Raw genomic sequence first — 23,400 nt, forward strand, 5'->3', positions numbered from 1 at the left:
GAAGGCTTGTGAAGTAAAGCTTTACTTAGGTCAGAGGTCAGTCTAATTAAATCAGAAACACAAACATGAGGTTAATCCCTATCGTTAACCTCTTGTTTGTATCTCTGAAAATATTATGTGACTGAAGATTGATTGGTGATTTAACTATACATTTTTCTTTTTCATTAGCCTTTTATAAGGTTGTATAAGGTTCCTTTTGGGGCTAACTAGGTATGATCATAATATCTACATATCCATGTTAAATTTGCTACTTGGACACAAGTTTTCTAATTGTACAGGTACTGGCATACAACAACAACAACAACATTTTAACATATTGGCAAGATTCATGAGCTGGTGTCTTATGTGGAGAAAGTTGTTTGTTGGTTTTTCCCCAGCTATTAATGGCTAATGATCTGATTGCTAACTTCTGCTACAGACCAATCTTGGAGCGCATTATAAAACTTGAGAAGCCAACAATAAAAATCTGATAATGTGCTAAAACTAGAACTAGACTGCTTAACTTGCATTAGAAACCCAGAGCTTGTAAGATATTATAAGGTAAAGCCGTCATTAGGATAGTGTGTGCGTGTGTGTGTGTGTGTGTATTTTTCCCCCCCTTTTTTAAGCAAATGACAAATGAAACTAATTTTGACAAAGACGTTTAGGGGCTGAATACTTTCAATAGTCTGCCAAGAGGGTTGTGATAAAGGCAGAGCATTTTTTGATTCCCAGGCTATACACTGCAACTGTGTGCTGTGTGAGAGACCTGTGTTTGTATGTGCACACATGTGTAAGGGTTGTTCTTTGTGATACCTGACACATGCCCTCTTACAGGACTTTATTTAGGGCTGACTATATAAAGCAATTTCCCATTGAATTACAGCACCATCTGTGCTAGCTATGTGTTGTGAGCGCTGGTCACCTCCATACTGTTGGCTTTGGCTTTTCACACACACAAGGCAAATGTGTTAGAAAGTTCTGGGAGTAAATACCGTGGTGAAATCCAATCCTCTTCCTTCGTCATTAAATGCCACTAGTACACATACCACCACCCACTCACATTGAGAGGGAAAAAAAAAAGGCAAAAATGACTTTAAATAAATATATCTCCATACTCTATACTTAAATATAGTCATGCAATGACAAATAATATTGTGTCATAAGTAAACTTTACATGGAATAATGACACAAAGAAAAAATATCTTAAAGAATTGACAGCTTCCTAAATGAGCCATCAAACAGTATAATATAATAATTAAATGTTGGATGACTAAGGTTTTGGACATTGCTTTGACTCTAAATCAATTTGATAATTTATCAAGAATGTCTCCTGAGGCTTGGTTATTAAGCACTGTGCCAAGGATTAAGCTTTTTTCAAGGATCTTATTATAATTCTTTTAATGGCTGTTGCTTTGTCTTTTAGAAATAGCTCCAAACTGGCTTAATTATTTTTGTCGGATTTTATACATGAATGTCAATGGTAACACATATTTTATTAAAAGCTTATCCATACGTATAATAAAACTGTCAAGTTCTAAACTTTAATCTACATTACTACATTTAATCTACTAAAGTTTATTCTACATTAAGGATAGTTGCAAAATATTGGAGGGATGTAGGATGAGTAATAAAAACTATGACGTAAAAAAAATATCACTTAAAAACTACTGGATGAATTTTATAAATGGGGTTTTCACATGTGTATTTGGCCAAGCTTGAGGTAACATATACTGTACGCTTTTTTTCATTGTAATCGGCCCACAGCAAGAGAAAATATAATAACTTGAAATTGAAATGAAAAATGCCCTTATTTAATTTTTTAAAAATCGACCATAAAATAAATCATTAGTTCACCTTTAAATTCAACACATGGCGATAAAAAAAAAAATTTAACACTCACTTATGAGTGTGCAATTGAATGGCATGTTGGTGTAGCGGTAAGCACTGTTGCCTTGCACCTCCAGGTTTCAGGGTTTGATTTCCAGCCAGGCTCAATTCCCACCTCTGTGTGCATGGAGTTTGCATGTTCTCCCCGTGCTTCGTGGGTTTCCTCCCCCAGTTCAAAAACCTGCAGATTTGGCATCCCCAAATTGTGCGTAGTGTGTGTGCTTTGCGATGGATTGGCACCCTGTTCATGGTATACCCCGCCTCGTACCCTAAGCTTTCCGTCGCGACCCTGAATATAGGATACAGCAGTATAGACGATGAGTGAGTGATCTCACACCTTCATTATGTGCACTTCACACTAATACGTAAAAATTTTTGTTAATTCCAACAAAAAATTCAACACATGGCGCTGTACATTTTTTTATGTGCTTATAAGTGTGCAATTAAATTCCAAGCAAACAAAGTCTTGGGCCCATCTAGGTAAAAATAAAAGTCATGCATTTACAAATCAAGAGTTTTAGTTAATGTTTACATAAAACATGTAATTTTAGTGACTTCGACATTAGCCTGATTGCTGGAAGCGCAAGCACAACAAATATATCAACTGGCCAAAAAAGTTACAAACCTATATTTAATTGGATCACCTTTAGCTTTGATTACAGTGGTATTGTTGTGACAACCTTATGTAACATCAGAACATTCATTTTCATCAAGGGTTGCATTCGTTTTTGGCCAAGATCTTGTATTGACAATTGGAGCATTAAAACAGTCCAATTAATGTGTGAAATAAAATTCCTTATGCTTCCAGGAACTTCACAAATTTCACAATTTGAGTCCTGGAATATGAAAAATAGAAAAATGTTTTGATTGGGTGACCAGGTCATTCAGTACATTCATCAGCTGATTTAATTTTAGCGCCACATAATGTTGCTGAGCCTAGACCAGACTAATTGAAGCGACCCCAGATCATAACAGATGATTGTACAGCTGGTGCTACGCATGGTAGGAGCATTACTTTACTGTATGTGTTTCCCTTCTTACCCTTATGCACCCATCTCTCTAAAACAGGGTCAATCTGAAGTCATCAGACCACATACTGTAACCTTTTTCATTGCTCTAAAGGTCAATCTTTTAGCTCCTTAGCAACTTAAAGCCTTTTAACCATATGAGTCTTTCTAACAAGCGGTTTTCTTATGGTGACACACCTGTTTAGTCCCAATCCTGTAAGTTCTCATCACATTGTGTGTGCACATGCTCTTACTTTAATTGTTAAACATAGCTGTGATTTCTACTGTCAATGCAAATATACCAAGCGTTTAAGCGATCTGTGACCATGGTCATTTATAATTTTTCAACCATATTTCTCCTGCGAAGCTGATGGTCGACCACTATCCTTCAAGAAATTCATAATGTGTTTGACATACTGTATCTTAACTCTCCTTACTTGCCTTCTTTAACCATTAATTTGACCCTTCTGAAACAGAGTAGCATCATTTTCACAACTAATGGATACTTCCTCCAACATGGTTGTTTAATAAATTCCCTGAATTATCTAGAGTTTAAAGAATTTAACTGAAACATGCTAATCACTGAAGTAAATATTAAATTAATGGTATTTAGTTATTTGCTTATTTAAATCCAAATTGCAACCTTTTTGAGTTTTTTGTTTGAGGAAAACCTTACAGTACATACAGTAGTGCGTTATCCAATTTTCAACTGTCAAGTGTTGGTCAGAGTTTGTCCAGAAAAGGAGCAAAAGCCATTGTTATCTACTTTGTTATTTCTGAGATGCTTTTCTGCTCATCATGATTGTAAAGAGTGATTTAGAGAGTTACTGTTGCCTCCTTGTCAGCTCAAAGAACGCTGTGCTGACATCTTTTAGAGCAGCTACAGTACCACTGCCATTGATTGTATTTTTATTGCAAATTTATTTATTTATTTTATTTATTTTTTTTTTTTTCATTGACAGTGTCACAGAGGACATATTCTGTATTTTGGGGGACATTTCACATAAGTAAAAAAGTCCAAGCTATGTTCTTTAGCAAAAAAACAAATAATGGTTCGTAAAAAAAAGTTTGTCAATTAATTAGTGGTGAGCACTGTCATCTTGCATCTCCAGGATCTGAGTTCCATTAACAATTCTACATTGGGGTCTGTGTGCATGAAGTTTGCATGTTCTCCCCGTGCTTTATGGGTTTCCTCCCACAGTCAAAAAACATGCAGATTAGGTTAACTGGCGTTCCCAAATTGGCACTTTGTCCAGCTTGCACCCTGCCTCGAGCCCCAAGTCTCCTGGGATAGGCTCCAGGCCCCCGTGACTCTGTATACAGGATAATATAGTAAGTGAATGACATTTACATAAATGAGCGGGTGTTTTAAATTCCCACAGTGAAAGACTCTCTAAATGAGTGTTCCCTAACCAAAGGGCTGCAGACCCCTTGCGGTAAATGGCATAATTATAAATACTTTTTTGTTAGATGTTTAAAAATATGCTTTAAAATTATTTGTGGGGGCATTACATTTCACAACAGTTGAACTGTGCATTAATACATATTTCATTACCCTAGCTTAGCTTGCTCAATTTGGAGTGCCCTCGATGTCGTAATTAGTGCAAGGATTGCGTTGTGTCTAACTTTGATGGTTAAACCAACAAAATATAATTGTGATCATCGAAGAAAGTCTAATGATAGCAATAAAGCATTTTATTGTTTACCTCAGGCTTCCAAAACATAAATTTCCTTTCAATTTTCTCTTCAATGGTCAATGTTCAATGAACTTGGACAAATTTACATTTACATTTACATTTAGGCATTTGGCAGACGCTCTTATCCAGAGCGACTTACAAAAAGTGCTTTAATGTTTACAACATTGGATACATTAGTAATGTTAATGTCAATAAAAATGCTTAAATTTAGTATATTCTACATATAGTTGGTTCATAAAGTAACATATTTTTTATATTTTATTCAGACACCTAGCAATACAGATATTCTGGTGAAAGAGAGACTCACAGGCTAAGGTGAGGCTGGCAAGCGGAGAAAAATGGATGTGTTTGGTGGAGCACCACGGTTCCTGGCCTATCCTCGTCCTGTGGTGGTTCAGAGTGGCACTGATGCCGTCCTTAAATGCCAGATTAGTGGGGATCCCAGACCAGCAGTCATATGGGAGAAAAACAATGAAAAGATCCATCCAGGTGGCAGATATCGTGTGTTTGAGGATGGTAATGTTTACAATCTTATTATCACAGTGGTGACAGCAGAAGACAGTGGACAGTACATATGCAAAGCTAAAAACTCCATAGGAGAAACATATGCTGCAGCAACACTAAAAGTAGAAGGCGAAGCTCAAGAGATAGAGCTGAGAGAGGAGAACAAGCCCCGGTTTCTCATCAAACCTCTGTCTACACGAGTAGGCCGGGGAGACGATGCAGTCTTCTCGTGTAAGCTGTGGGGAAAGCCAAGGCCAGAGGTGGTGTGGGAGAAGGATGGCAAGAAGCTAAATGAGATCTTTGAGAGTACACATTTTAGTGTTGGTTACCAGGATGGAGGGTGGTTTCAATTAAAGATTTTCAAAACCCGGGCACCTGATGGTGGAGTGTACACATGCAAAGCCAGGAACAAATTTGGTGAAAGTCTGGCCGGAGCTGTGCTGTTGGTGGATGCTGGCCCTGGACATGAAGATGAAGGAAACCGCAATGGTTACACTAATGGCCACTGGAAGGCGCATCAGGGAAAGCAGAGGAGCAGTAGGCATGCTGTAACAAGGGTAAAAGAAGACCCTCTGCCAACTTCAGCTAAAGTAAAAATGTTTGCTGTGACAGAAGGAAAGCATGCAAAATTCCGTTGCTATGTGACAGGAAAACCCAAACCAGAAATCATATGGCGGAAAGATGGAAGAATAATTTTGTCTGGAAGGCGGTATCTTTTATATGAAGACAGAGAGGGATACTTTACACTAAAAGTACTCTACTGCAAACAGCAAGATAATGGAGTATATGTCTGTGCTGCATCCAATACTGCAGGACAAACCCTAAGTGCAGTACATCTTTTTGTTAAAGGTATGTAGCCTATATATTGTTTGTATTGTTTTGCATATCAGTCTACACACTCTTAATTATATTTAACCACCTAAATTAAACAATGGGATGTTTATCGCCAGGCCCAGGCCATATTAAGAGAAATCACTCAGCACCAGGTATACAAAGATATTTTAAATGCAAAATTAAAAGAGAGCATGGTGTCAAAGTTAAAGGGGATGCGGCAATGGCATAGGTGCAGACATTACGATTACAAACATTGTAAACCTACAGTAAAATAATACTTTTTTATGTGTCAATATACAGTAAATGTCCCTAGCACCAAATACAAGTCCAAAAAGACAAAGTCATCCCTGACTTAACCAACCAACCAACCAACCAAATAAATAAATAAACAAAAAAGTGGTCACCAATGGTGGTTATAAGAACCCGCCAAAAAAATCCTTTGTTGGGCAACTAAGGTACAGGGCATTGGGACTGAACCTATTTTAACCCATGCGGTGACACAAACACTGGGTCCTTGACTCCGGATGGTGGACCATCCAGGAAATCCTCAAACCTGGACAGCAGTTCTGGGCTCACAAGGGCTCATAAAAAATATTTAGAGGCGACCCTTCTGCTGTGCCTTGAATTCGGTCTCGCATTCTGTCAAAGATGAAGGGGACGAATAGGCAAGGCATAGTGCAGAAGACTTTAATCAATGAAACTAACAAACAAAAACAAAACATCAATAAACAAAACAATCTAACATCAACAGAGATAAACCACATGACAATAACAGATCCAATCACTGAAAAAAAAACTGATGCGAGACAAAAACACTAGCAAGGCATTTACTGTAGCTTAAATTATGAACCTAAAAACAATGAATACTTGTGTCAACATAAAAATTCCAAGCACTAAAAGTCTGAAAAGACGAAGTCTGAACGAGCGCCCTTTAGCGTTTATCCCTGACACAGGCGCCAAAGGTGATTTATTTGGAAGCACAAAAGAAATTATAATAGGGGGAAAAAAAGAACAGGGTCATGGTCAACTAGAAACAATAAGGCTGACAATACTACTGTACATCACAATCTGGCAACACCTTGTTTACTTTCTCACCATGCTATCATCACAAAGATATAGTATATACCACCATGATCTTGTGTAGATGATGGGACTAATATGACTACAAAGTCAGCAAAATATATGATGGTCATAGCACAATAAATTCTGCTGCATTTCTTCATAGACTTGCTTATACCCTGGTGGATTTTATGTTAAATATGCTTATTTTTTAATAGTAGTTTTAAATTAATTAATGATGTACACATATGATGTACATGTTTAAAGACATTTCTTAAAACATCTGTTCTTGACAATATCAGAACCACTTGTGAGATTCAAGCAACCACTTAACGACCTTGAAGTCTGGGAGCGGGACCTGGCCATCCTTGAGTGCGAAGTACCTGAGGACTCTGTCCCAATCACATGGTATTTAGAAGACAGGAGGCTACAGCCAGGGGCCAAATATGGGATGGAGGAGTGGGGAACAAAGCGTAGACTCACAATCCGTGACATGGGAGTTGATGATGATGGGATCTACCTCTGTGAAATGCCAGATGGAGGAAGAAGCATAGCAGAGGTAACTGTCAAAGGTAAATATCTTGAAACAATTTTGGAAGCTGGGATTGAATACAACAAATCTTCCCTTAAAAAAAAAAAATCTGAATTTGTAATAAATATAAATTTTATTTGATTTTTTTATGCTTTTCCTTATACACTTTTTTATAGGAACAATTGTAAGAAAGCTGCCCAGAAAAGTAGATGTTCTAGAAGGGGAAAACGCTGCTTTCTGTGTGGAAGTAGAAGAAGAGGAAATGGACATTCACTGGTACAAAGATGGAGTAGAGCTGAGAGAGACACATCAGACAATCATCAAATCGTTTGGCAGAACTCACATCTTGGTCTTTGTTAATACTACACCTCAAGATTCCGGCATGGTCATTTTCTATGTTGGTAGATCTAAGACATCATCTCAACTAAGGGTGAAAGGTTAGGAATTATCCATGTTTAACCAATCAAGTTATAAGTTTATTTTTTCTGCACTGTGTGAAAATAACATGAAAACATACCATAATAACACATTATACTGTGCTTCTTTTATTGTCAATGAATAACAATCTGCAAATACAAGTTTGGACACAAGTTTGAATTCATTTTCCACATTCTGGAACAATACTGGATCTTCTCAAAATGTACTATTTTTTAAATAGCACTTAGGCCATTAAGTAACAACAACAGACAGTTGTTGACAGTTGAAAAATTCTTGCAGGAAAAGTATTGTCAAGTTCATTTGCAAAACCCTTTAACCTCTATGAGGAAACTGGCTCTCATGAAGACCATTCCAGGAAAGCAAGACCAAAACTTACCTCTGCTGCAGAGGAGAAGTTCATTTAGACGTAATGCTGTAATTTATGATGTAGTACAATAAATAAATAAACAACAAACATGCTTTAGGTTTAAATTTCCAATAAATTTAAATATTTAACATTATAAAAGTAGGAAATCTGTACTATGATACCTGATAATGTATTTGCCAGTCAAATGAGAGTCTTAGCATAACCACCGGGTCAACGGTAGCCCTCTGCAGCCTTATATGTGTTTTTGAATCCTGGGGTCTCACCTACAAAAAAAAGAACTTAAATAGCAAGCGGCCAGAATGCATCAGAAAGTGTGTGTGTGTATTTTAAATTTTTTATGCAGTTGGTGGATATTGATAAGGATGCATGAATGTGGTTTTAATATTAGGGCTGGTGCATACTATAAATTTTTTTGTGTATTTAGTAAACTAATATTTCGGTTCACAACACACTTGTTATCAGTGTCCCGACTTCTTCTTTTTCACACCAAACTTTAAAGATTTGGTGCACTCCATAGACATTGCTTTTTCCAAGCTTTTTTTCTGCGAGCAGTACATCTAGCAAAACTAAGAAAAGGCCTACTACTTCTTGTGGCTTTATCATCCTGTGAGTACTGTACATAATTCTATTACAGAATAATCAAACTTATAATTACACCTAGCAGCAGCAGCTCTAGCAGGAGACAAAATTTGTCCAAAGCATTTGCTGGAAATTTAACATCCTGTGATCATGGCACATGGATGGTCCACTGCAAGATTCAACTGCAAGATGTTCTTAAGGAGACATTTGTGTATTTTTGTGTAGTCTATTTAATATCTATCAGCAAGTATGCCTAAAATAGCCACACTCAGTAATTATAAGGGTTGTCTGGATACTTTTCACATATAGTCTAATGATTGAAATTATTTTATCTTTTTATTCTTTCTCAGCGGTTAGACAATGCCCACCTAGCTGTCCTGTGGGGGTTCAGATAAACACAGAACGTGCAAATGCAGCACTCCTATCCTGGGTTCCAGCACAGGACTGTCGGAAGAATCCCCCCTCAGGCTACATCCTAGAGAGACAGGAAATAGGTTCTCAGGAGTGGCTCCAGTGTCTGACCACTGACTCAGCAACCTCAGTGGAAATTCTTGGTGACAGTGTTCCATGTGAAGCGGACTACAGATTTCGCATCTGTAGTATCAACAAGTACGGAAGAAGCGGATATGTGGAGTTCCCGCGTGCAGTTCATTTGGGTAACACTATGTTCAAACTAATCTAGGTTAAAATGTTGGCATATTGTCTACTTCAACAGCTGACTTCTAGTTTTCTGTTTAAAAAAAACTGAAGTAAATAACCGAACGTTTTTGGGTTTCTTAATCTGTCCAGCAACAAAACGTAAAAACTGGCTCTTATGACTTTTACAGTTCCAGTTGCAAAAGTACAAGCACCTCTACAAGATGCCCTGGTGCCTGAGGGCCAGGATGCCTGTTTTTCCATTGAACTGTCTGCCTCAGTCATAGGCACTTGGTTCTGGAATGGCAACCAAATTCAAGAAGATGAACGTTTTCTCATTAGGCGATCTCGTACACACCAATCACTTCGAATTCGAGGGGTACGAGACACTGACAATGGAGCTGAAATTACTTTTATTGCCTATGGAATTCGTGATTCAGCAGCTCTTTATATACAAGGTAAGCGCCTACACGTGTCTTGGGGCTAATACTGGGGCTTTATTTATTTAGAAATTACTGACACATTTCTTTCAACATGTAGCTCCACTTGTTAAATTTACGCCGCTATCCGAGATGGACCGAAATAAGTTTGTGGAAGAAGGCAATCCAATAGTCCTCTACTGTGAGCTGTCAGACCCTGAAGCACCAGTCCGCTGGTATAAGAATGGAGTTGAACTGCAATCGGTAGAAGGTCTTCACATCCAATCAGAAGGAACAATGAGGAGAATTGTCATTCAATCAGCTGAGTTCTCCCATTCAGGAGTTTACAGCTGTGACGCCATTGATGATGTCATCAGGTTTAATGTGGAAGTTGAGGGTAAGCTGGAAATCCTGTCATTTAGACCATAATCAAAATTGCTTAGCACCAGCATTTTTTGATCTGTTTGTGTTTTGTGTGAATTAATTGCGTAAACTGACAACATACATGTATCAAACACAACAAACAAACAATTATTAAAACTTCATTACCACTGTGTTTAAATAATAAATCACATTGTTCGAAACACCCATAGCCCCACCTGTGACGTTCTTAGCACTTCCAAACCTGGAAAGGAACAAGTGCAGTGAAGCTGGTTGCCCAATTGTACTTCAGTGTGAGCTATCAGATCCAAGTGCCCAGGTCTTGTGGTACAAAGATGATGTAAAACTCCTCTCACAGAGTGGATTGGAATTTCAGTCTAATGGCACTAAGAGGGCACTGGTAATTGAAAAAGCAGATTTTTTCCATTCTGGCGTGTACAGCTGCAAGACAAAGGGTGCTGCTGTTCAGTTTAATGTGGAAATTAAAGGTGATTAGTTTGTTGTTTTATAAACTGTTCAATGTATGTCGATATGATAAAACTGTTTTTGTAAAAAATTACAGTACGGAAACAAGAAATATTAGTGGTGTTAATTCACAAAACATAAGGATTAAAAGATTTTAAAATATCTTTAGCTCCACCAGTGAGATTCTCAGCTGGTCCAGAAACCGAGAGGAGAATGTGCATTGAAGCAGGCTGCCCAATTGTGCTGCAGTGCAAGGTATCAGACTCCACTGGGGAGGTTCGCTGGTTCAAGGATGGGAAGCAAATTCTCTCACAAGCTGGCATAGACTTCCACTCAGAAGCCTGCATAAGGAGACTAACTATTGAATCAGCAGCCCCATCTCATGCTGGTGTGTACAGGTGCACAACAAAAGATGACATCGTTGAATTTCAAGTTGAGATCAAAGGTGAATCTTGCAGTTTCTTCTTTGTGCTCTTCAGTGATGTGCTATAAAATCTTACAGTGGCTTTGGAGAGATTATTATTATATTTTTTACATTTTTAAATGTTGTCTGCTGTGTGTTTTTGTTGTTCATTTTAATGTTGCTATAAATCTTGATTATTTTATCATAAATCACCATCTGCAGCAGCTGTGCCAGTGCGGTTCTCAACTGTTCCGGAAGTTGAGAAGAGTAAATGCATTGAAGCTGGCAGCTATTTTGAGCTCCGCTGTGAGATATCAGATCCTGCAGCAGATGTTCACTGGTATAAGGATGAAAAAGAGATTTTCATGGAAGCTGGCTGGGACATACAAGCAGAAGGCACACTAAGGATGCTGGCAGTCCAGTCAGCAGAACGCAACCATTCTGGACTGTACAGCTGCAAGATGCCGGATGACTCTGTACAGTTTGCTGTGGAAATCAAAGGTGATTTGTGGCTTTCTGAGAAGCATGTACATCCAGTAACCCAAAGCAGCATTTATTTGAAACTAGAAGCAAACTAATGGAAAACAAATGTCTGTGCCTCATTGCGTTTATGGAAATGCCTCTTACTTATGCATCTTGTCTTGTGGGCAACTGTTTGATGCTACTGTTACATGTGTTGCATTCTGTATTTAACTTGCTTTTTGGCAAAAAGTCTGAGAGATCACAGATTAGTCATTCTTGGAAATTCTTTCTCTTATTTCTGAGGTATTAATGTCATGTATATTTCACAATAAGCTCCACCGGTGAAGTTCTCAGCCCTCCCAGAAGTTGTGAAGAACCAGGTGTTTGAAGCAGACTACCCAACTGAGCTACACTGTGAGATCTCGGACCCACCGGCCAAGGTGTGTTGGTATGAAGATGAAGTAGAGCTCCTCTCGAAAAGTCAACCACATATCCAAACGGAGGATACCAGGAGACAGCTTGCTGTAAAGGCAGTGCAGCCTTCTGAGTCTGGATGGCACAACTCTCTGAGAAAGGATGATGTCATCCAGTTTAATGTACAAGATGAAGGTGATTTTTTAAAAATATTTTCCTGTAACTGACATAATGCTTAGCATGGTGTCTAGCAACTCTTAGATTTTTGAGTTATGTGTGTTTTCACAACAAAACTTGTGCATTTCATAGCCATTAGATTTAAGCTTAAGTCATAGTCACCAAAAGTGTATAAAAATATTCCTTTATTAATGATCATCTTTAGCTCCACCTTTGAAACTACTGGAGGTTTCCAATGTTAAGAAGAGCAAATGTACTGGAGAGATCATCTCTATTGCACAACAGTGTAAAATCCCGGATTCCACTGAGTATAATTATGAACTAAATAACGAGAGAGAGGTACTATCGCAAGATGGAATTGAACCTGAGCCTCAAATTAAGTGGGAGGCCCCTATGAAAACTTTAAGCATTGAATCATCACCAGACAATGGGACAAACAGACCTAGGACACCAGATGATCTCACCCAGTTTAATACAGGCAAAGGTGGTTTACCACTATTATTTGCACCCCATTCTTAACTAGGAACATTGACCTAATTAAAGCTAAAAAGCTTATTGTTTTCTTTGTGGCTTTCCTAACAGCCGAGCAGTCTCACTCTGAAGTGTACAAGGGTGAGACCTATGATGACACTGTCCAGTGCACTGTGGATATGAAAGGTGATACAACTGCTATTCCACCATAAGCACACTTAACCCAGTACATCTGCGCCACTAACAATGGTGGTGTGTAACCTTTCTAAGGCTGTGCCTGAAGATGCTGAATTCATGCACCTTGGTTACCCATTCTTGAAAGCGCTTCCCAAACTAATCCCTGCTATTATATCTTAATCCAACATCCAGTTGGTCTGCAAGCCTTTCTTCCCAGCTAACAATAGTGTATCATGTTTAGATATCATTCTTAATTGCAGTACATCACAACATCACAGAAAACCTTTTAAACTCCATTTGCTTTCGTCATCTTCCTTAATGCTCATCAGAACAAGCATAATGTCTTGAAATGTTTAAATAATATATATGTAAAATATTGAATAGATTGTTTAAATTTGAATGAATGAATGAATGGATGAATGAATGAATGAATGAATGAATGAATGAATGAAGCAGAAACAAATAACTAACATTAGCAAGCATATTTTTTTGTACTTGCTGCATTGATCTGTGTGACTTGTTTCTAGACCACTGTCATATGGTCGTCTCTCTTATTTTTTCTCTTCTATGTCATAAATCTTGAAAGTAACAACTATTGAGAACAACTATTTAATCAACTTCTAAGAAAGTGGAAACCCACTGAAACTTTTCTTTGTGCACATCATACAATTATAGCTGAATCCTTCCCTGAAATTGCAAAGATCAACATCATTAAGGAAAGCTTGGGTGTGACAGACGGTTCTGAGTTCGCAAAGAACGAGATCATTAAAGAAAACCCGGGTTCCCCTCAGGGAACATCAGTTCCTGAGTTGGCCAAGACCAAGGTCAATATGGAAGGCTTAAGCTTTACAGACATTCCCAAGCTCAAAAAGAGTGACATCCTTAAGGAAAGCTCGAGCTTCACTGCAGTTCCTGATTTGACTGAGACTGAGAGCACTAAAGAAAGCTTAAGCTTCACTGAACATCTTAAACTCTCAGAGAGCAACTGCCTTATGGAAAGCTTGAGCTTAACAGCAGTTCCTGATTTTGCCAAGACCAAGAACTCCAAAGAAAGCATCAGCTTTACAGACAGTTCTACTGTCTTAAAAAGCAATAACCTTACAGAAAGCTTGAGTTTCAAAGCGAATCCTGATTTGTCCATGACCGAGAACACAAAAGGAAGCTTAAGCTTCACAGGCAGTTCTAATGTCTCAAAAAACAAGAATCTGAAGGAAAGCTTAAGCTCCAAACCTGATTTTACCCAGACTGAGAACATTAAAGAAACTTTAAACTACATAGATGGTTCTGATTTCGCAAAAAGCGAGATCGTTAAGGAGACCTTAAGCTCGACATCAGTTTCTAAGCTGGACAAGACTAAGATCAGTAAGGAAAGCTTAAGCTTCACAAACTGTCCTGAATTTACAAAGAGCAACATCAGTGAGGAATGCTTGAGCTTCATAGCTGTTCCTGAGTTGTTAATGAAGGAGAACATTAAGGAAAGCAGTGTAAAACAAGTTCAGCATACAAAGTCAGATTTGACTAGCCAAGTGTGCATCTACAAGGATGAAGAACTACCCCAACTTCGGTGTATAAAACAGGAAACAGCTCACGGTTTTCATGAAGACGACAGAAGTTACTTCAAAGTAGAAGAAATCTGTACGGATGACGATGTTTTAGCATTTAAGGTGGATCGTGAAGGTGATTTAAATAGTTAGCTCCATCATTCAGCAAGTAATGATGAGAGCAAAGTACATCCCATTGCCAACATTTTATACATAATTTAATGCCATTGTTCACTCTGATTCATTAACTCACTCTAAATAGCTTAAACGCTGGTGATAAATAAACAAACATATAAATTGCATGGCTTGCCAACATAACTCTATAGGTTAGCAGATTTTGACTAGCTAAATTTACTAACTTAACCTTAAACGTCTAAACAAATTGAACCATTTAGAAATTACATTCACATCTAACAAAAAACATCTTTCCAAGAGAAATGCCCATGACCATAAGCAATGACTGCCTTGGTATTTAAACATCATCTTTTTAAAAAAATGGCTTGCATTTTTTATATGACATTTTCTTACAGTTAATAAATATCCATCAGTTTTAAGGTAACTTACAATTTGAAACTTAAATGTCAGCCTTGGTCATTGTTTTATTTTCCATAGTAGTAATAAAAATCTCTTTATATATAACTTGACACACTCTAGTTACAAAGATGAATATCTCAACACCTCAAGACATACCAGATGAGAGGGTATTTGAAGAAGCCTATGTCAAAGACCTGGATGAGGTCTGTGAAAAGAAAGTCCAAATCTTTGGGCATGGAGATGTTGCAATATTCCAGCAACAAGATGGGAAAAACATGACATCTAATCTGACCTCAAAGGAAACATTTGCCCATTTATCAGAAATTCCACACAAAGAGGTGCTGACAACTGAGACAAAAAATCAGTCTGTGATGTACCAAGACAAAGTAAAAGGTGACTCAAGGATGTGTGTTTAACATGCTATTAATTAGCATAAAAGCAACTAACACTGTTTTGTTCAGACATTATTCAGTTAAGAAAGGCCAAATTACTCAACACAGCTATGCTCTACTTGAATGTATAACATATTTTAATACATATGCCTTTATTTCTTCAAAACCGAAGCACCTTCACCTAAACCAGTAAAATTTACCCCAATTCCTGAGACTGGCAGGACTAAGACCATTGAAAGTGGTATGCCTCTAGTATTACAGTGTGAAATATCAGACCCAATTGCCCCAGTTTGCTGGTTTAAGGATGGAATACAACTCCAAACAAAAAATGGATTAGTGATCCAGTCTGAGGACTGCATACGAAGGCTGGTTGTTCCGACTGCAGAGCCCTGTCACACAGGGTTATACAACTGTGAGGCAATGGATGATGTCATAAAATTTAAGGTGTATGTCAAAGGTGATTTAAAACCTAGTTTAATCCATGCTAAATGCACAAAAATATTTAAATTCACTAAGCACCCAATATTTTGTCATTTAAAAATGATATATTGTTATTAAATATTATCTAGAAAAAATATATATTTAATTCACCATAACTAAATGGGTTTTTGCAATTATTTAAATATAGAAAATCTTTGGTTTCTAGTGACATTCCTGCATTTAAGTAACATTCTTTCACTTACAACATACCTATAAACAAAAGCTGCTTTAATTAAAACATGCTAAATTAAACTCTTTAGCTGCACGGATGAAAGATTCAAGGCTGAAAGAGACCAAAGAGAACGACATGACATCTGATGACGTAGACAACGTAAGAGTTCCACAAACAGAGCCTGTAAATTTCACAGCTCAGGTCTGCGGGTATAGACAAGAGCAACAACAAATTCAAGAATGTCTCACTGTAATCCAATCAGAAGAGATCCGATCAGACGGGATCAAATCAGCCGAGCTGTCTGACTCTGGAGTATACTGTTATGAAACAAAGGATACCAACATCCTGAGTACTGTGGATCCACCAGGTGATTCCTCAGTCATCTTTGACATCTCAGTCCATCTGATTACAATACTAACCCCTTCAGTCATGCAATGGTCACTAACAGTCATCCTGCTGGTCGCTTCATTTGAATAGATCAGTGGTTTATTTATTTACTTATTTATTTTATTTTGTTTTACTGCCTTTCATCAGAAAATAACTAAACAGAAACAGCAACAGAAAGAAAATGGATTACATAACTGTAAGGGTAAAGGTTAGACTTCAAACATATAGCAGTCTGGTGGTATTGAAAAAAGACATTGACAACTTATTTTAAAATTCAAACGTTTATGCACATTTTGAATGGTTTAGCACAATATCAAGCAGAAACCCTTTTAATTTTGCACAGACCTAAATGCTTATGTAAATTACAATTTGCAGGCCCAACCAAAGAAATAGGCAGAGGTACAGTAACTCAGTAGTTAAGGCGTGAGACCACTGATTAGAAGGTCCTAGGTTTAAACCCAAGCACAACCAAATTTGCCACTGTTGGGTCCTTGAGCAAGGCCCTTAACGCTCACCTGTTCAGATGTATAGCGAGATAAAAATTGTCACTTTGGATAAGTGTGTCTCCCAAATGCTGTAAATATAATTCCAGTAATTTGCATGATAATTAATAGTGTAAATATTTAAACTTAAACATGCTTTGCTGAATATGAAAGTAGTACTACTTAAGGCCTTATTCTTTAGATTTTCTTTGTTTGTCTGTTGCCTTTTGTCATCATTGTTAAATGTCTATAGTTTTAAAAGCTTTCATCATTTACTCTTGCGCTACTAATGTTACATTACATCTATACTATCATTGTCCAGTTGTCTGTTTTCTTGTTTCATAAATTTTCATTTAGTTTTAAAGCTTATCGCCTGTACAGTATGTTCTTATTGGTGTTTAATTAACTGTCATTTTTCTTGTATAAAAAAATATCCATGTTAAAGCAACGATTTGGGGCAACTCTTAATAATCTCTTTAAGAAAATAATACATTTAATTACCATTAAATATAATGTTCTATAGGGAGACACGACTAACAATTACATTTTTTTTCTCTACAACGATAGCTATAGCCCCACCAGTGATGTTCTCCACTGCAACTGAAGCTCAGAGGAACAGATCAGCTGAAGAGGGAGAGCCATTTGAATTGGAATGTGAAGTCTCTGACGCTGCTGCAAACGTGTCTTGGTACAAAGATGGAAATGAGCTGTTGTCTGAGGCTGGAGTTTTGGTTCAGTCCAAAGGTACATTAAGAAAACTCTCTGTGCAGTCAGCTGAATTATCTCACACTGGAACATACGATTGCAAGTCAGATGATGATGCAGCCACATTTAATGTTGACATCAAAGGTGATTTAATTATGTTTTACATTTTTTTTTCTATCCCACAGCTTATATTTGACAGCCTTGTTGCTCAATTGCAAAACTATAATTAAATAATTATTTCCTGTAAACAATAGAAAGCTAAGGTTAAGATCAGTGTTGCAGTTAGTGTTCAACTTGGATATTATTACTTTGTCTATTAAAACTTTTTTTTCTTTATTTTATTCACAACTAAGTAGCTTCAACTATGAAGTTCAAACCACTTTCAGGAATGGAGAGGAATCATTCCATGTCCATGGAATCAGACTCATCAGCTGATCCAAAATATGAGATTGCAGAATCTGAAAGCCAGGCTTCCTGTTACAAAGATGACACAGAAAAACTCCCAAATAGTGGACTTGATACACAAAGAGGTGCAAGTGTGAGGAACTTAACCAATCAAACAACTGCGCTTTCTGACACTAGACAGTTCATCTGTCACAGTCCTGATGATGCTGCGTCATTCAGTATGGAGAGTGAAGGTAATTTCCCAGTAACCATAACAATTAAAAGAAAAAACGAACTATATTTTAAGTATATATAAAATCTAATATTCAATTTGCATTTATATACCCGGATAAAAGTTTATTTGCCCTCATACCAGACCCGGTCTTAAAGGGATATAATCCAAAATAATCCAATTAAATCTGAACAATGTGGCTGTATTCTGTTTTAGCACAGTCTTTTATACCAAACTATCATTTGGTCTTGTTGCTAGACAGTAGTACTGGAATAAACTCTAAACTGAAAAACAAAAAGGAAAATAAATACAATTTCAACTATGTGCAAATGATAGCAAATTGCATGATGCAAGCCTAAGCTAAAATATCCCATCCTTGATTTTCACAAGTTCTTTGACAACTTTAACTTTATTATTATTATATATTTTTTTAACCTCTTTCTAACCTATTACTGTAGGACTTTTGAAAAATTTTTATGCTTGGGATAATAAAATACTAAAAAAGGCCCGAAACAGATGTTTCCATTCAGTATACTTCTGATTTAGGAGTCACGATTTATTTCTACATCTTAACATGTTCCACAGCTACTGCTGTAAGGTTCTCAGCCCTTCCAGAGGTGGCAAGAAACAAGTTAATTCAAGAAGGCTGCCCCATTATACTTCAATGTGAAATCTCGGAGTCAGCTGCCCAAGTTTCATGGTTCAAAGATGGAGTGCCACTCCTTCAAGAAACTGGACTCGAGATCAAATCAGAGGGCACTATGAGGACACTGGTCATCGAATCAGCTGAGCCCAAACACTCTGGAATATATAGCTGTGAAGCTGGCAATGATCGTATAGCATTCAAAGTGGATGTTGCAGGTGATTTTGAATCCATATTCCTTCTCAAAACAACTAACATGTCAAACAGTGCTTCGTCCAATAAATGCTTTGTCCATATATAAAACTGTAACAGGTCAATGCAAATAACAAAATATTGAAACCTCACTTGAAAAGCTCGATAAATAATTCTTCTAATAAAATCACACAATTACATTTGACAAACCAAAAATATTAAAGGATTTAAATTAAAATTTTACTTCTGTGCCGTTTATTCTAATTCCATGTTAAATGCTCCACATATTACAGAATTACCTAATAAAAAAGCCTAAATCCTAATAAAAAATAAGCAATAGAAAATATTCATATGCATTTTTTGCTGCCATTATTTCCCTTATCTATAAGTAAACTTCCCCATAACATTAAGAAGAATGGCAGGGAAAATCTGTGTACAAATCTAGTAATTCCATTTCTTTGAATGAATGGAAACACTCCTAGCTTCACCAGTGACGTTCACAGCTGTCCCTGAGACTGAGAAGACCAAGTCATTTCAAGCAGGCTCACCTATCATTCTTCAGTGTGAGATATCTGAGCCCACTGCTCTGGTCCAATGGTACAAGGATGGGACTCAGCTCTTCCCTCAAACTGGAGTTTTCTTCCAATCAGAGCACAGCATGAGGACACTGGTTATCCTGTCAGCCACGTTTTCCCACTCTGGGGTTTACAGTTGTAATACAGCTGATGATATCAGCGAGTTTTATGTGGACATTAAAGGTGAAATCCAAAGTTTATATGAACCACTGCCATATAACTAACAAATACATCACTGTGTACTGTCCGACTTCCACTGGTTGAAAGCAATGGATCCATTCTGCTGCTTCTGTTTTTGCTAGTTAATCATTTTCTTAAAACAGATGCATAGAGCCTTCTGCAACATTTCTACCATGTTTGTCGGCTGTAGTTGCAATCTACCCATCTTCTTGGTGCTTTCTGTTTAAGACAAAGTCATGCAACGGAGAAAAGCATGTCCATCATATTGCTTAATACAAATTCATCCTCATAAAGCTTTATTTAATGCTATTTTTTTCCATTCAGTTTGGCTGTTAAGAGTGAAGACCATCAGCAGCACTTAGTGATAATGCATGCTTGAGTTGAAATAAGTGAAGCACATGTGAATAGTATAAGAACTCCAGGAATCATCTTGTGTAATTCTCCTTCCTCTACAGAGCCCCCTGTGACCTTTCGCTACATCCCAGTGGAAGAACTCCACAAAAATGTAGTGGAACAAGACAAAGTCTTCTTTTGTTGTGAAGTGTCCAGACCTGATGCCACTACACAATGGTACAAAGATGGAATTGAGATACAGACCAGCAACAGACTCATAGTAGAGAAAGAACACACCATGCGAAAACTGATTATCCAATCTGTTCAAATGTTAGACGCCGGGACATACACATGTCGTGCAGGAGGCAGTGCCTTAATATTTAAGGTTAATGTACGAGGTAATGTATAGCATTTACAATTTGTACTTAAATTATGTATAAGCTGTACACCTATTTCATACACTTCTGATCTAGTTAGAAGTTCGTGCAACAAAGAAACAGACATAAAACTTTTGTGAATGACGGTGGGAAATTTTTAAAAATACCCTCCCCCCCAAAAAAAAAGGTGGCCAGATTTTTCAAGCTCTCAGAACAGATATAATAACTCACATAATCACTTTTTACACATATGATGAGTGTTCTACTGTTGTAACCCATCCACTTCAAGGTTTCATGCATCTTCTGAGATCCCTTTTTTGCCTATTTGAGTTACTGCAGACCTCTTGTTTGGTAATTCTCCTCTGATTTTTGCGAAGTTTTCAATCCACTGACCATTCCGACACTGAATGTGTTTTATCCCACACCATGGCGTTAAACTCTAGAGACTGTTGCACTGTAGTTTTAGCAGTTTTAAACTAGTCTATCTGGCACCAGCAAACAGGTCATAGTTAAAATCAAGGCAGAACTGAAGCTCTTGACATATATCTGTAAGACGGTTCGTTGATCATCACTAATGCTACATAATTGGTTTATTAGATTACTGTATGAATGGGCAGGTCTACAAAGCTTCCTTATGATCTACTGCTTACTTGACATAAATTTATTAGATGCTTTAGCAAAATAAGACTTTGTGGCATTATAACTCATTTAATTAAGAAGTGTCTTTTTTTTTTTTACATAACAGAGCCTCCTGTAATGATTGTCTATCCCAAGGAAGATGTTTATCTTGATCGACACGTTCCAGATGAAATTGTCCTCAGTTGTGAGCTTTCACGTCCAAATGCAAAAGTGACTTGGTTAAAGGATGGACAGAAACTTCAAGAAAGTGAAAATATGAAATTAAAAACAGAAGGTCCCTACAGGAGACTGAAGATTATACACAGTAGGGTTGAAGATTCAGGAGAGTATGTCTGCGACACTGCTGATGACTCAAAATTCTTCCATTTAAGCATAAAAGGTACATAAAATCTAAATTATGAGACACATATTCACATCATTCATTCCCCTTTGTCTTTGCCAAAGGGATGAGTGGGAGTTGGGGTGGTAACATGTTAACAAGTTCAACCCAGACTTTTTTTATCCCTCTCAGCTCTGTTCCATTGCTAATTCATTGTATTAAGGAATCTCATTGTAACTGCCTGTACTGTACCACCAGGGGACTAAAAACGAAAGCTTTTTTGGAAAAATGAGAACCTGCTGTATCACCTCAAACCAGGGCAGTGACGATAACTCTGCTGCCACCGACCTGAAACATTTGTCATTTACACTCACATTTTACACTGATCATGTCACCCACCAGTGGTGGAGTTTTCCCTCTCACCTCAGTCCCTTCAAGAAGATATCTCCTGCCTCAGACTGTGTCTTTAACATCTAGAGTATAGGTGAAACTCATTCACTCACATCCCTTGGCACCATAAAGGCATAGACAGATCAGTCATATAAATGGACTACAAAACACCAGAGATTTCTGACACGTATTCACAAATTGCTCAAACAATATCAGCAAGAGAAGTCAACTAGCTTCTACATATGCTCAGCAGCATTTGTGCAAGGATTTCAGATGCACTAAACAGCTTGCCAGAACATCTCTGACTCTTTTAATGGCCTCTACAAAATCCTCCCATGACTGAGCTTTTGCTTTTGGAACTGCTTATGCTGCAGACATTCTGGCTCTCATATACTTCTCAATTGAATCAGGAGAGCCTCCAAATTTAAAAACCTCCCTGACCACTGGCATCCACCAGTATGTGGTAGGGTTACATCCATGACAGACACTGCCAGACTTCTAGCCACAAATACTTGAAACATAGTCCTTTGAGACTAAACCTCTCTGATATGGTTCAAATGTCATTTTCATTGTCACCAAAGTCTTACCCAAAATCTTAGACCAGAAAGGTCAATTGGTTTTAAAGGTAAACCTCTCATGACACCTCACTTAAAAAACCCTATTGCACCCTAGAACAAATGTCAACTACAATGTCCTCAGCCTAACACTTTTGAACATCTTCAGACCTAGAAGAGGCCTATTTTTGTGCGAACTCAGCAGTACCATAAAGAATATGCAATACCAAATTGTATTCTGCTAAACCCCAACCCTGTTAAGACTTGTTATAGATCTATTTAAAACAACATTCCTATTTGTCTGATTGCATCAGGTACTGACCTCCTTATATTTGTTCCTACAGAACCACCAGTATGCATAGTTTCCCCAAGCCAATCCCAAATGGAACTTTGCCAGCAAATGTCAGAGAGAATGGTTCTGAGTTGCGAAATTTCCAGAGCCAATGCTTCTGTGCGCTGGTATCGAAATGGGCTTGAGGTAGAAGAGAACAGCAATCTAATTCTTGAAGTTGACGGTGTTTACAGAAGACTCATTATACCAGAGACAACAGTCAGTGATTCTGCAGAATATGTGTGTGACACCAATGATGACTCGGTCACATTCTTCGTAAACATTGCAGGTGATGTGATTTGCCCCAAAAAACCCCCGAAAGAAATCAAACACTGTATGTGTAGGACGTTTTTGCATGCTGTAGCATTACAATTTCCCTCTCAATTTAACCAAGTGTCACTTCCTCACTTGACGTCAGTGCCTGACCTCTCTAAGGCTCTTGTAGTTGAATTGGAAATGCAGCCAAGTTCTAAAATCTAGAAAAAAAAAGCCTTCCCATGAAATTAGATGTTAACAAAAAAGGAAATGAGAGACTTAATCTGGAATGGGATGTTAAACAAGCACATATGGATGAGATGGTCAGGTGTCCACAGAATGTCAATTTGGTAGACTTGATTTTAGACATTTTTTTGTGTGTGTCCTTTCAATTGCTATACAACTACTTCTT

General features: G+C 37.6%; 1 protein-coding gene and 1 long non-coding RNA gene across 2 annotated transcripts in view; both read left to right on the top strand.

Moving 5' to 3' along the window:
• Positions 1-4,889: 4,889 nt before the first annotated feature.
• Positions 4,890-23,400, top strand: part of obsl1b (obscurin like cytoskeletal adaptor 1b) — a 39,215-nt gene continuing 20,704 nt past the window's right edge. Inside the window, exons 1-9 of the mRNA XM_053496261.1 lie at positions 4,890-5,926; positions 7,273-7,542; positions 7,679-7,939; positions 9,237-9,542; positions 9,714-9,980; positions 10,063-10,338; positions 20,246-20,521; positions 21,246-21,518; positions 22,747-23,022. Coding sequence (XP_053352236.1) covers positions 4,912-5,926; positions 7,273-7,542; positions 7,679-7,939; positions 9,237-9,542; positions 9,714-9,980; positions 10,063-10,338; positions 20,246-20,521; positions 21,246-21,518; positions 22,747-23,022 — 3,220 coding nt within the window. The 5' untranslated portion in view covers positions 4,890-4,911. The remainder of the gene's footprint in view (positions 5,927-7,272; positions 7,543-7,678; positions 7,940-9,236; positions 9,543-9,713; positions 9,981-10,062; positions 10,339-20,245; positions 20,522-21,245; positions 21,519-22,746; positions 23,023-23,400) is intronic.
• LOC128523999 (uncharacterized) lies at positions 10,695-11,598 on the top strand. The gene is made up of 3 exons (XR_008360483.1): positions 10,695-10,810; positions 10,957-11,232; positions 11,413-11,598. It is a non-coding gene; the product is annotated as an uncharacterized LOC128523999 (long non-coding RNA).

This window comes from Clarias gariepinus, chromosome 5 (assembly GCF_024256425.1).
Source record: "Clarias gariepinus isolate MV-2021 ecotype Netherlands chromosome 5, CGAR_prim_01v2, whole genome shotgun sequence".
Taxonomy (NCBI): Eukaryota; Metazoa; Chordata; class Actinopteri; order Siluriformes; family Clariidae; genus Clarias; species Clarias gariepinus.